Here is a 14388-nt window from a genome sequence, read left to right as displayed (position 1 = left end):
TCCTGCTAAGCCCATTTTGCCATTTGTATGAGCATTAAAGAGGGCAGGGCACTCTCTCAGAACCTAGTACAGGATCCACCACCTTGCGGTCTTGAACAAGTCATTGCCCCTCTCCAGACCTCACATTCCTCATTGTAAAGTCTGGTTGCTGTTCATATTTTGCCTTGAACTCTGGTATTGTCTTGCCTAGGGTGGTAGCATAGTATGTGTTGAGATAAAAACTTGGGGCCTTTGGCAAGTTGTTTAACTGCCTCTAAGTTTTTGCCCAGTGGGCTAATATCTCTTTTGAAAATTCAGTCCTCACCTCAGGTTGCTAACATCAAATTTGATAATGTCTGAGGAGTGCAAACCACAATGTCTGATGCACAGGAAGCATTCAAAGGCAGCTGTTCTTAGGATCATTGGGGTGTCTGTTTTTCTAATGAAAGAAGCCTTTTTATAAGGAAATATTAAAAATTTAGTGAAAAGTTACTCATGTATCAGTGCTTTAAGAAGTTCTGTTTTAAAAAATATAATTCCTTTAAGAAAGCCATGGTATATGCTTTTAGGAAGCACAGGGTATAAACTTTGTGCCGCTGGATTCTAGAAGGAATCAGGAAATGGCAGTTTATGAAGTTGGCGCAGGTGAGAATCAATATGGAATGCAAGACATCAGCTGTGTAGTAACATTTTCTAAGAGAAGATTTGTAAAGTTTGCAGTTTTCTAAGTCTGTTTTCAATAAAATAAGAATATATTGCTAATCCGTTGAGGTGGCTAATCCGTTGAGATACTCTGAGGAAAACATGAAAGGGAATGTCATGTCACAAGCTACCCCAATACTTAAGGGCTTAAGGAAACAGTTTATTACTGTGTTGTGGTGTTGTGGTCGACTGGGCTCAGCTGGACTGGGCCTTAAGGGTAGCTCACTCGCATGGCTAGAAATCTGTGTTGGCTCCTGGCTGGTTGTTCATCTGGGCCTGTGGCCTAGGGCACCTCCGTGTAGCCTTGCCCTCTCAGATTCAACTCTTGAACATGTGGGATGGGAGAGTTGAATGGTCTCATCTAGTGAGAACATGGGTCCTAAATCTGAGACGGGTACATTGATTTGTCCTGGCCTAATGGCTCTGTGCAATAAGACAGTGCATCCTCTTTATTCTGGGTGTATGTACCAAGTAGCTGCCCAACATGATGTGACACACATAGGCCAGTTTTTCTATGGGAGAGATGTCTCCACTGATCAGTGAAGATAAATCCTTCACTGAGAAGAATGTTCTCTTCTCTGTGAATGATAAACTAGTGCTTTGTTTTAATCGGAGTCTTTTGAGAGTTGGTTAATAATGAATCTCTTGGGCCTGATCACCCAGATGAACTGATTAATTAGACATGATACTGTCTGCACACTAGATGCAAAGAAATTCCTCAGAGTTTGGGTACTCCAGGAACCCAGTCTTGACGCCTAGGGGACCAGAGTTTTCTTAGCTTTCCTTAACTGCCAAGGATTTAATTTTGGTCCAAGTAATGCTCTTTTGAAGCCAGATGACCCTCCATAGTAAAACATCTGGCTGTGAATTAACTTATAATTTGTCGTTGTTGTTGTTTTGTTGTGCGTAGAAAATATCAGAGAGCGTTATGGAACCCTAACAGGAGAGCTCCATATGATTGAACTGGAGAAAGGTCGTAGTGGTTTGGGTCTAAGTCTTGCTGGAAACAAAGACCGATCCAGGATGAGTGTCTTTATAGTGGGGATCGATCCAAATGGAGCAGCTGGGAAAGATGGTCGACTGCAGGTTGCAGACGAGCTTCTAGAGGTAAGTTCTTAATGGAAAATGCTGAATTCATTGCTGAATTGGTGCACTGGAGTCATCAGTTTCCAGAAAATCCACCCGGGCCTCATATGGTGACTGAGAAAACTGTTGCTTGCCTAATAAAATAGATGTGCTGCAGCAAGTTTGGCTCTAAACCAAATCTCTGTTAAGTAGAGTCCGTGTTCCCATTAACTTCCATTAAAAGGTTGTGACTGTGTCGCACCAGAAACAATTTTTGCCCCAAGACAGTAATAAAGATCACACTTCAAAAACATTTTTTTGTGTGCTGCATTTTTATTAGGAGCTTTTGAAAAGCCAAACGACCAATCACTCCTTAGTAATGAGATTGACCCACTGGACGTTCTGGAAGTTGAATTCCTAATGGTAGAAGCGATAGGGGTCGGGTGAGGTGGGGTCAAGGTTAAGGCTAAATAACAAAAACAATAACTCAGCCCTCCAAACCAAATAAATTTCTGGACCAGACTTTATAGTGTTTAGAATCACATGTGCTTGTTTTGTTTGTCCTTGCCTCCTGGAGGCTGGGATCCACGTGTCTTTATATTGCCTTAATACTCTTCCTTGCACTCCTGTGCTTCTCCCTTGGCCAGGAAGGCTCATTCAGCAGGGGCTAAGTGACTAGATGACGGGAAGTTTCCATTAGGTACTATTCTGCTTGGGCACGTTCTGCTTCCCAAATCCCTGGTCTGCCGGAATGCTTCTCCCAGCGGCCAATCCCAGGGCCTGATTCTTGAGACTGACTAAGATCTGTGACCACAGGGACTTCCCTTGATGATCTACGGAGGTCACTAGTGCTTCCAGGAGAGCCCTTGCTTCGACGGAACATGCTGGAACCCCAGTGCCCTCCAGGAAGCTTGCTGTGCTTTTTTTTTACAGTCCCAAGTGCTGCCTCTGTTGTCTATTGGGATCACACTACACACACGTCATCGTAACGTCGGCTTCAAACATGAGCTTTTCTTTACTCTCCTTCAGAGTTAGGTTCATGTTCTTGGAAGAGACATACATATAATATTTTATAGGAAGAAAAAAAATGACCTGTATATTAGCTAGATAAGGTGATAAGAAATGAGCAAAATTAAAATTTCAGGCTCAATTAATGCTATTTGTTTCTCATAGATCAATGGTCAAATTTTATATGGAAGAAGTCATCAGAATGCTTCTTCAATCATTAAATGTGCCCCTTCTAAAGTAAAAATAATTTTTATCAGGTAAGCACTTTCTTTTTCTGGTTTACTAAGTATTTTTGATTAGGCTTTCAATTCAGAGTTCTTTTGAATGAAAATAAGACATTTATAAATGTATGAGTGTTATAGTCCAAAGTCTTTGAGGTTGCAGAATTTTCTCTAATAATCCTTCTGAGTCCTCAAGTAAAAGAATGAATATAATATGAATCATTATGCTATGATAGGTCAATACTCTTTCTTTTAGAAATAAAGATGCGGTGAGTCAGATGGCTGTATGTCCTGGAAATACAGTAGAACCTTTGCCTTCTACCTCAGAGAATTCTCAGAATAAGGAGGTATGTATTTTCTGTCTATTTCTCGGGGAAGCTTTGACTGATGTACTATGTATTAATTCAGTGAACAATTACATAGCCCTTATTGGGATGTTGAAGATAAATGACTCATAGTCTTGGCCCCCAAGGAGTTTATAGCCTAGTACAAGAAACACTCCTGTAAATAGGCACACTGCTTACATGGAGGCCACTAGTGGCGTCTGCATGGGGAATAACGAAAGTAGAAAAAGTCAAGTCTCCTTCTGGAGAGAGACAATGACTCCCTAGGGGAAGTGACACATGAAGTGTATGTCGGAAGTAGAAGATTTGGGGGGGCAAAAACCTTCCAAACTGAGGGCATGCACTGAGGAATGGCGTGTGGACTCTGGCTGATGCAAGGAATGTAAATCACAGGGCATCACTGAATAGTGGGAGCGGGGGAGTGGGTTCCTGGTGAGGAAAGGGTCACTGAGAGAGAGGAGGTAGGGTCAGACCATGGGACTCATGATGGAAACTTTGTCTTTGAGGCCTTGGGGACCTCAGTAAGAATTGTATTTTGAAATACTTCTTTGGAAATGGCACAGAGAAAAATCAGAGGTTGCAGGGAAGAGATGATAAACTTAAGAGGAGGAGGAGGGGGAAAGGGACGGGGAGGAAGAAGAAGAAAAGAAAGAAATGGTTATGTCAGAAGTTTCAGAAGTTTAGGATCCACCTTAGTGTCACCTTATCCCTGACTAAATGTACTCAGTGAGGAACAGTGAGTGGTTGACGATCTGTTTGTCCAACAAGCGTTTGCTGAGTATCTGCCTTGTGTCTGGTGCTTCTTTGGGGGCTGGAAATGGGCTGGTGAAGGAAACATACAAGATGTAGCAAGGTTTGGGTTGGCTCACTTGGTGACTTGGTGGATGGCTGACTTATACCAAAAAGAATACTAAAAAGCAGATAGCTGTAAAAATGGAAAACATTCTATTTGAGGCTGCTTGAGAACGAAGTGCCTGTTGAAGAGCCCGGGAGAAGTGTACATCGGGACACTGGGTCTAGAGTTTAGAGAGGAATTCCCTTAGATGCAGATTTGTCATTTGTTAGCCACAGGAGCTGAGGCTCTTATGTACAGAAAACACTTAGAAAGAAGAAGAAGGCCAAGGTCAGAATTATTTAATAGCAATAAGGAGGAAGCCTAACAAAGAGTGCTCAGAGGTAATGAGGAAGGACCAGCGGGCATGTTGCATAGCAGCCGAAGGGTACATTCTCCAGTCTTGAGTGTGGCGAAGAGGTCAAATGAGGAGATGACTAAAGAGAGTCCATTGGACCTGGTAGCCAGGTGATTACTGGTGTTTTTTGAGGGAGCAAATGGTGGCTAAAAAATTAGGAAAGAGAAGGCAGTGGCTAGACGGTGAGTCTAGAATTTGGAGTTTTTGGTGGGAGTTCTGATGTGGTAAAGCTTCCGATACTTGTTTAGGATGAATGAAAGGAGGCATAGAGAACGAAGAGCATAAAATGAGAGAAGCCGTGATGATCGTGGTGGAAGAAGGTGCAGATACGGAAACACTGTCCCGTAAAGGAGCGTACAAACACTGGGCGCATCGGTACGCGATGCAGGCCGCTCGTTCTGGTGAACTGGCAGTCGTTCACAGTGGTGCACCAGCGAGTGATTTCTCAAGATTAGAAAGGAGAAAATTTTATTTTTGTATGAATGGGACTGCATATATCCCTTAGGAAAATGGAATATTTTAGTAATTTTCAAGTAAAACGTTTAATAGCTCCCAAATTCGCTTGATGACTAACAGAGTGAAAAGGAGTGAATGGCGCCTCTGCTCGTGTTCTGTGTTTAAAAAGCGCGTTTCGCCACTTGGTAGCTGGGTCGCTGTTAGATTTCACTGAGAGGAAATGTAGGCAGTCTTGAGAGCTGCTTTGTGTCTAAAACAATTTGTGGTCTAAAACAATCGCTGTCTAATCACGCCTTCTTAGTATTTTGAAGAGAGTCTAATGTTCATAAACGTCATGAAATGTTAGAATAATAACGAATTCTAATACATGAAACAATTTTGATGAAGTGGCCTTTATTAAGCAAAAATACATAACACTCGGTTGTCTATTTTGCCGTTCTTTCCCTGTGTCAGGCCGAACCAAGTGTGACTACTTCTGAGGCACCTGTGGACCTCTGTTCATTCACAAACGTGCAGCATCTGGAGCTTCCCAAGGTAAGTCTGCTTTGCGTTGGAATGAAAAGGTGTGAGCACCTTCACACCAGTGGTCTAATTTACTGGCCCTCAGAAGTGTGCTGTCTAGACCAGCAGCATCAGCATCACCTGGGATCTTGTTAGAAATGCGGCCGCTTGGGCCGGCCCACACCTATGGAATGAGAAACCCTGGGGGTGGGCCGAGGTTTGGATTTTTGTAAGCCTTCTTGGCGATTCCGGCGCACACGGAAGTTTGAGAATTACCGTGTTAATTGATACTTTAGCAGGGACTAAGCTTTTCCCGCCTTTAGGATTATCTCCCAGCATGACGGTTGGCAGTCTCTGCTCTGATACATTCACCAAAGACCCGCTGTGGAGGAAATAAAAAGAATAAAGAAACAAGTTATAGTCTTTGTGCTTCATAAAACCGAAAGCTCCAATTACTAGAAGTTTCACTGATAAACATCAGCGAAGTATTTACTTTTGAAAAGATCTGAACTTTCGGTTCAAATGACCACCTCAAAGAAGTGGTTTCCTGAACAGAAACCTAGAAATGCTTTCAGGTGCTGCGGGCTCATGCTGGAATACAGGCAGGCAGTAGGTGAAGGAGAGCACAGAGCCCTGGGGTGCTCAGGGAGAAGGGGAAGGCGGCGGGGCGGTGGGATATTCGCCATGGGCGGAAAGAAGAGAAGTGGTCCATACACCAGTCTTCAGCGATGAGGCAGTGCAGTGTGATGCTTACCGCTTGGGCTCCAGAGTCTGTCTGTCCACCTTCAATCCTTACTTCATCAGGTACACACCTGACACATTACGCGATCTTCCTTTGCCTCTGTTTTCTCACCAGTAAATTAGAGATAATAATATCACCTTCGACCTAGTTTTAGAGGTTAAATAAGTTGTATGTAAGGAGTTGGCATAATGCCTGGCACACAGCCAGTCTTTGTTAAGTATTTGCGAGGGGTGGGGTGGAGGAAGACTGTGGCTCTTGATTTTGTTTCTTTTTTTCAATAAATAACTATGAGCAAAATGGATTGCCCTGGTCCTGTCATTTACAGTACACGTAGAAGTCATTATTATGCACAATTTGTCTCCTGGTAGAAGGAGAAGTACATCAAGTCATTAAGGTTTTTGCCTCTTCTACTGGGAAGTTCATACACTTCAGGAATCCCTTGCTCTGTTGCCATGTAAGAGAGAGGATACCTTTCTTTCTCTCCTGCTGATTTCAGATTGAGTTTCCTTTTCCTCCTAAATCCTGAAGTGTCAGAATTTATAGTATTTAACAGTGCAGTTACTTCCCTACAATTTGTTAATTATGAAGCATTTAAATGTAGGCTGGATTCATTATACTATGTGCTTTTTTTAAAATACAGGTTTATGCGTATCTTTAGAATAGCCCAAAATAATATATATTTTTTACAAGTACTTTTCATGGCACTGATTTAATGTATTTACCGAGGGTTTAGTATATCCTAGAATATGAGTACCCAGGAAGTGTTGGGGGAATGACCCAGCTAAACAGATGAATAAGGAACAGAACACAGTAGCAGCTGAACAGGCAGATTTAGAGCCAAACCTTCCGAGTCGGAGCCCTCTTTTGCCTCTTACAGGCTGGGACCTTGGATAGGGTTCTTAATCTGGAAAACTTCCCCTCTACCAAATGGAGATCATGGTAGTGCTCGCCTCATAGAGTTGTACTGGGAATGAAATGTATGTTGTGTGAAGAGTCTAGAACCTTGCACACATACATCAACACTGACTGTTTTTGTTGTCGTTGTTGTTGTTTTTATTGTTATTAGGAAGGAATAAGCTGGCAGAGAGGGAGATGTCTAACTGCTTGTTGGCACTGTTTTTTTGTGATGCTTTCTCCTCCTGCCTCAGGCTACCTGATTAAGGTGTTCTTTAGATGTTTAATCGTCCTGATCCCCTGTTCAGAATCTTTCAAGGACTTCCATTCCCAGACAGATAAAGTCTCTTGACCTGGCATTCAGCAGTGGAGTGGACAGAGGCCTGCTTTGTCAGAAGCCCTTCTGAGTGATCTCCCATAAATCACTTGGAAGCTTGATATCACTGGTCCCCACTCTCCTCTTCTGTAGATGGGGCTGCTTGTTTCAGGGGTTGCTTCTGAGATTCTTCAAGCTAATGGGCAAGCTGCCCTCATTCTACAGCAGCTTAAGAGCTATTCTGTCTTTAGCCTACTGCTGATTTATTCAGCAGTTGTCTAACATGTACACTTCCCTTTCTGAAATAGTTGCTGTGGGGGAAACCTAAGAACTAGGAAGAATGTCAGATTTTATTGCCCACAGAAAGCTTCTGATTATATGTCGATTTCAAACACATCTAAAGCTCGGTAACTGAAATGTATTTATTGATGAAAGCCAAAGTGAATAAAGGGGAATATTCAAGGATCTTTTAAGATCAGCTGACAGAAGAAGCAATCAACTATGACTTAAAATGTGGGCTTTTGGAGCCACTTGACTTTTCTGGGCCTCAGTTTCCTTACCTACAGTATAGGGAAATAATAATACCTTTATATTGGAAGTATTTTTGTAAAGATTAAACGAAAGAATTTGTATAAAGCACTTAACGTGGTGTGTAAATGTGATGTGTCTCCTGATCATATGGGGGCCCCCGCATGTGGGGTGACAATCTGGTGGAAGCCAATGGCACAGGTGGTAAAAGCATTTACTTGTAGTAGAACAAGGAAGATAGAAATTTATTGAACACGCCGCAGGGGAGCAGTAGGCAGGACAGCAAAGGAGAGGCTGTCTGCAACCAGGGAGGGACTGGGGGCCATAGTTAAAGTGAGAAGGTGAGGAGGTAAGGCAACAAATGGAATTTTCCCTGTTTTGGTAACTGTGCCTGGTTATAAGTAGCCTATTGGTTAGTTAGGGCCTGTGGATATTTTGAGGGGGGGTCACCTGATGAGCCTGCCTGTATTCAGCCAGGGGGTCGCTGTGGGCTCTTTCTACATTCCGTCACCCAAGCCTGTTTGCCTAAAGCGGCCTTTACACTTGGCACAGTTTGAGTTATTATTTGCAAGTTAATATTTTAACCATGAGGTTCTGAATGCTCCACAGAATGTAGCCTTGGAGGAAGCCCTTGCTAAAAATGACATGTTAAGAGACGGCGTATGGTATAAGCCTGTCCACTCTGAACCCCATTATTAGTCGACTCTGGGAAGAAAATGCAAGAAAGCAAAGAAGGGAGAATTAACCAATCTTCTAGCATTCATACGTCATCTGCAGTTCTTTATCCTTTATACTCCCAGTATTTTGAAAAATTACGTTTATTTGACAAAAATTAAAGGTAAAGTCACTGTGTTCTGTACTTCTCAGCAACCCTGTGCGATTGGTTTGGCTTTTCCCACTTGTTACAGTTCCCATAACTCAAAATGGTACCTACCGCTAGAACTTAAACTCTAGTCTTACATTTGCCATTCCTTGTTTCAACTTGCAACCAGGGCCCATTCACCTTTCCAAAAGACCTGTGTCTTATGAGTCTTCTACTTCATTCAGACTGACTTGTATCAAGAGCCCATGGAGATTTGTTTTGAGAATTCATCCCTCCTTGCCTCTGCACTTGGGATGCCCTTCTGCTTTCTTTTAGCTTATCTACACCCTGGATAACTCAAGACCTAGTTTAATCTAATGCCTGTTTATTTTGACATACCCCTTCAACATTCTGGCCTATGTAATGCTTACTAGTAATATCTTCATTTATTTGTCATTTAACAAATCATAGCTCAAGAGCATGTCTCTTGCAGTAAAAATTCATGTGGATAAGTTTTCTGTACGTCTATATTGCAAACACGTTAAAAAGGGAGAAACTGCCATACTTTTTCTCCCATGACAAGTGGGGGGTTACATAGTATGGGGTACCATAGTTCATGCCAAGTATGTGAGAAGGAGGAATGCACGGATGCTTACATGCCACGTGTGCACAAAGGAAAGATATCAAGTGTACTTGAAGAATACAAGGAGGGGAGAATAGTTTTTGTTACTGTTTCAAAACAGAAATTGTAGTAACAGGCCATTTCTAGTTCTGTTTTGACTTCTTAAACACTTGAGACAGGTTGATTATCTTTTTTTTCTTTTTAATCCCCCCCCCGTTTTGAAGTGAGAAAATAGAAGTATAAACAAAGTTTATAATGTATATAATCTGAACCCTTAGTGTTGACTGAAATGCCAGTTCAGTTTATCAGACGAAATATTTTTGATTAAAGAAAGATTGATTTTTTAGTACACATTGTCCTAGGAAAGTACCTATACATCAAAGCAGGTGACAACCTTACATGGTTGTCAGAGATAGGTTTTGTGTCCACACAGTTTTATAGGGTAAAAGTCTTCAAATAGCATTGAGAATTTTGGGGGGAATGTTCCAACTTCAAAATAGCTCTCCTGACAATAATAGGAGTTCAGCTTTGTTGCACTTTTAATTCTTGTTCACTCTTTTCTAGCTGTTTAATTATACAACTGTTGCTCCATAAATAATTTGGTCCCTTAATTTGTTTCACCTTCTCTGTATGGTGGTGTTTTAGTAACTGGCTCAGAACAGTGTTTCTCAGCTCTTTTTCTCTTAAGTACTGTATGTCCTGTGGCAGAAGTGAGGTGGAGAGCTAAGCAGTTAGCTAAGACATTGCTCTTATGCCCTGTTATCCTTTACCCGTGTTTTATCCTGTTCTTCTGATACCAGTAACGTCTGTATATATGTATACACATGCTTATTTTTATAGGACTCCAGGTGGAATTGGAACATTTCGCGTTTGCAGGTGTGCAGCTTATTGTTCCTTTTAGGACTCTGCCTGTTGCCAATAACAAAAACAACCACAAGAAAAACCAACTTCCTCCGACAGGCTTAGTCAAAGAAGGGGATTTATGGGCTCGGGTTACTGGGCAGCGATCCTCAGGGATAGTTGATCCTGTGGCTCCGTCGTGTCGTCAAGAACCAGTTCTTCTCCTCCCTGCACAGCCGTGAAGGGTCAGCGGTATCCCCGGGCTGGTCTTCTCTCAGTTTTACGACGGCTGCCAACCACAGTTGGGGTCATGTGCCGCTTCTTCCACATGCAGGGTGGGGGCAGAGTGGCTGTCCCAAAATGCTGAGCACAAGTCCTGAGACCCGTGCTGTTAAGCCAGTTCAGATCACATGCCTGCTCTTGAGCTATAGGGACTGTGGCCAGGGGACTGGAATTGTACTATGGACTTCACTCATTCACGCTCCATCCTTGGGGTCATTTATCCACTGTTACATAATGAATCACCACAAAATTTAGGAGCTTAAAACAATAGACATTTATTATCTCTGTTTCTGTGGATCAGGAATTGGGGAGCAGTTCAACTGGGTGGTCTGGTGAGACTCTGTTGTACATTTTGCCAACGAACGGCCAGCTAAGGGCTGCAGGCGTCTGAAGGCTTGACCGAGGCTACAGGATCCGCATCCGGGCTGGTTTGCTTAAATGACTGTTGGCAGGAGGTTCCCGTTGCCTCTCTGAGGTGCTGCTTTCATGTCCTCATGACAGGGAACCGGCTTCCCTCAGAGCAGGTCATCTAAGAGGGAGAGTAAGGAGAAGCCCCAGGGCCTTTTGGCATAGTTGTGAAATTACACACCATTCTTTCTGTTCCATATTTTATAATCAGGCAACCAAATCCAGCCCACATTCAGCATCTCCTTCTTGAAGGGAGGAATGGTGAAGAGTTTGTATACGTATTTTATTTATCTTTTTTATTTATTTCTTAATTTTTTTAATGTTTATTTGTGAGAGAGAGCCTGCACATGCGTGCATGTGAGTGGGGGAGGAGCAGAGAGAGAGGGAGACACGGAATCTGAGGCAGGCTCCAGGCTCTGAGCTGTCAGCATAGAGCCTGACGCAGGGCTTGAACACACAAACCGTGAGATCAGGACCTCAGCCGAAGTCAGATGCTTAACCTACTGAGCCACCCAGACACCCCTGTATATATATTTTAAAACCACCACCCAACACGTAGGCAGAGAGGAAGAGAGCCAACGAGAGAGAGAGAGAGAGTGTGTGTGCTCCTGTATGTTATTTGAGGCAGCAGGGGGAATGGGGCTGGATATTCTTTAAAACAAATGTATGAGCTTATACAAAAGAGTAAGATGAGAATGGGCGTTAAGCAAACAACCAGCAAATGCTCACTGTACTAGTAAAATACTTTCCTGACTGCAGGTAAGTGAATAGGCAATAATAGAATCAAATCCCAGAGTTGAGTACATACAATCATTGTAGATACAGAGTAATACTCAAACAAATATTTCTTTGTGGTAATAGGAAAGACCATTGGTGTAGAAAATCCCAAATAGAATGTTTAACTATATTAGATGCACTTGGCATTGGCATTGGGATTTTATCTTTTTGGTAGCACATTCACCTTCCTACTCATTAATCCTGATTCTTTTACCACTAAATCAGGATTCAGGTCTCAAAATCCTGGCAAGTTGAGAGAATTTATCTGGAGTAAATCCAGTTACATTCTGTAGAGTAACAAGCAGAAGGAACGTATACTGTATATAGCGCACCAAGTTTCCGATCCCTTTCTTATTACGTCCGATCCTCAGAGCAATGTCATGGTTGGGAAGGAACAGCATGGGTTTAAACTGTGTGGGTCCATTTATATGTGGGCATTTTTGATAATAAAGGATAGTACTGCCGTTTATTTTCTCTTCCTTATGATTTTCTTAACATTTTCTTCTCTCTACCTTACTTCATCGGAAGACACAGTATACAATGCATATAACATGCAAAATGCGTTACTCAACCATTCATGTTATCAATAATAAGACTTCCATTCTGTGGTAGGCTGTTGGTAGTTCAGCTTTGGAGGAGTCAGCAGTTATGCATGGGTTTGCACCTGTGTGGAGGGGGATCAGCACCCCAGCCCCCATGTTGTTCAAGGGTCACCTGCATCATTACTCCTTTCTTCGGATAAGAAAATTGAGGTTCAGACATGTTATGTGGCTTATCCAAACTCCTGCAGGTAGGCAGAAAGTAAATTAGAACTGAGCTCTTCTCACCCCAAAAGTGCAATTTTCTCTGTCTTATGCATGTGACTGATTGTCTGGAAAGAGAGCAGTGGTAGAGAGAGATGCCCAGTGACAGTCTGAAAGTCTACGATGAATAGTCTACCTCAGAAAAGCCACAGTGTTGATAGTCTTTCAAATGGCGGTGTGACCTTATCTGGTGTCATGGTCATGGTCCCAAAGGCCCGATGGCTTGGTTGGCTCTCGTGTGTACATGTCGTAGAAATCACGGCAAGATTTCCCTTTCCCTCTTTTGCTTTACATTTGCTTTACATTTTACATTTCTGGGTAGAAACTACAACGAAAAAGGTTGCTAGCTCTAACCAGAATGAAAATATCCAAAACCCTATTTTAATTTTATTAATGTAAACATTAAAGAAATGTAAAAGCCAATACTATTGAACATTTGGTCTTGATAAAAGAAAATGTGGAAAATATAGACAAAACATGGATGGCTCTTTAGGCTTGGCAGGTTTTCAGTGCACGTCTTTGGGCTCAGGGTTGAGAGTGTTTTCACTCTGCACCACATCAAAACACAAGTGTCTGGGGAAACAACGCTGGGCATTCAGCCCCAGAAAGGACAGAGCACGCAGAAGTAATTGCAGTCTGTCTGCTCCAGGAAGAAGGGCAGGATGACGGGGCCAGTTTGGGTTGTTATTTCTAAGTTGTAGGCCACAAAGAGGAAGCAGGATACTTTGATTTGGTTTTAAATGACTTATGCCGTCAGCCAGTTACACAGAACTACATTGGCAAATGTTGTATGTTTATTGAGTTATTGAATGCATTTTGTTCCCTGGATATTTTTCTAAAGTTACTGGAGATGTGTAACTGGATATATATGCTAAATATACTAGAAACAGTATACATATGGGAGGAATGAATACATTTGAATAGTTGATGGAAGAGAATTCCTTCCCATTAAAAAACTTGAAAGTTTGCTTAAGAAGAGATTTTTATTAATGAACTTTAGAATGGCTCTAATCAGTTTTCTAGCCCTTGGGTGGAAGATAATGTTTAGAAGTTACGGCCACATAGCTTTCCTTTGGATAAATTTAATCTGTTTCAAGTCTTCTAAGTTGTTCCTATTTCTCTAGGATCAAGGGGGTTTGGGCATTGCTATCAGTGAAGAAGATACGCTCAGCGGAGTCATCATAAAGAGTCTGACAGAGCACGGGGCGGCAGCCAAGGTGAGGCTTTCTCACGGTCATAAAGTGGTGGAGAAGGGAATTACTTCTATAAGATCGCCCCACATCTTACATGTTTCCATTCAGGATGGACGGCTGAAAGTTGGAGATCAGATATTGGCTGTAGATGATGAAGTTGTTGTTGGCTATCCTGTTGAAAAGGTACTTTTCCAAAAGAAAGCAAATAACGCTGTGAACCCATCCGTGGGCATGGCCAGTGTTTGTGTGTGTCTGTGTGTATGTGATCATAGGGAATTGAGACCATGTAGCTATGTTAGACCGATGTCGTTAAGGAAGAAGAGAGATTATTTGGAAATCCTCCAATTTCTGTTTTCTATTTTCCGATGGAATGATGTTAAGATATTTTCTCTTGCCTAGTAAGTCCAGTGTTCAGTGGATGTTTTTGATAAATACAATTTCCATTTTCCCTTAGAAAAACTTGCATTTCTAAAGAAATATCAACTTAGTGTTAAGATCAAAGGAATTTTTATGACTATTTGCTCCAATAAATATTCCCTATGTCTGTACTTACTAGTAGACTCACTTAGGCCTTTCATATATAAGTGCTAGAAAAAAAGCTATGTTTCTTGTGAGATTTGGTGTGCAAATGTTTTTGTTTCTACATTGGCCAGCAAGAAGCTTAAATCATTTTTTAAATTCAGTTTTAATAATTGTCTAAGGTTGGACCCTTTAA

General features: G+C 42.0%; 1 protein-coding gene across 12 annotated transcripts in view; it reads left to right on the top strand.

Moving 5' to 3' along the window:
- MPDZ (multiple PDZ domain crumbs cell polarity complex component) overlaps positions 1-14388 on the top strand; it is a 162245-nt gene that overhangs the window by 130218 nt on the left and 17639 nt on the right. For all 12 annotated transcript variants that reach the window (XM_081790895.1, XM_060609750.3, XM_060609747.3 and 9 more), the window contains 6 exons: positions 1592-1788; positions 2920-3011; positions 3232-3322; positions 5419-5499; positions 13605-13697; positions 13782-13856. In XM_081790895.1, coding sequence (XP_081647021.1) covers positions 1592-1788; positions 2920-3011; positions 3232-3322; positions 5419-5499; positions 13605-13697; positions 13782-13856 — 629 coding nt within the window. The remainder of the gene's footprint in view (positions 1-1591; positions 1789-2919; positions 3012-3231; positions 3323-5418; positions 5500-13604; positions 13698-13781; positions 13857-14388) is intronic.

Source organism: Panthera onca, chromosome D4 (assembly GCF_046562875.1).
Source record: "Panthera onca isolate mPanOnc1 chromosome D4, mPanOnc1 haplotype 2, whole genome shotgun sequence".
NCBI classification, from domain to species: Eukaryota; Metazoa; Chordata; class Mammalia; order Carnivora; family Felidae; genus Panthera; species Panthera onca.
This window is presented reverse-complemented; position numbering and strand designations above follow the sequence as displayed.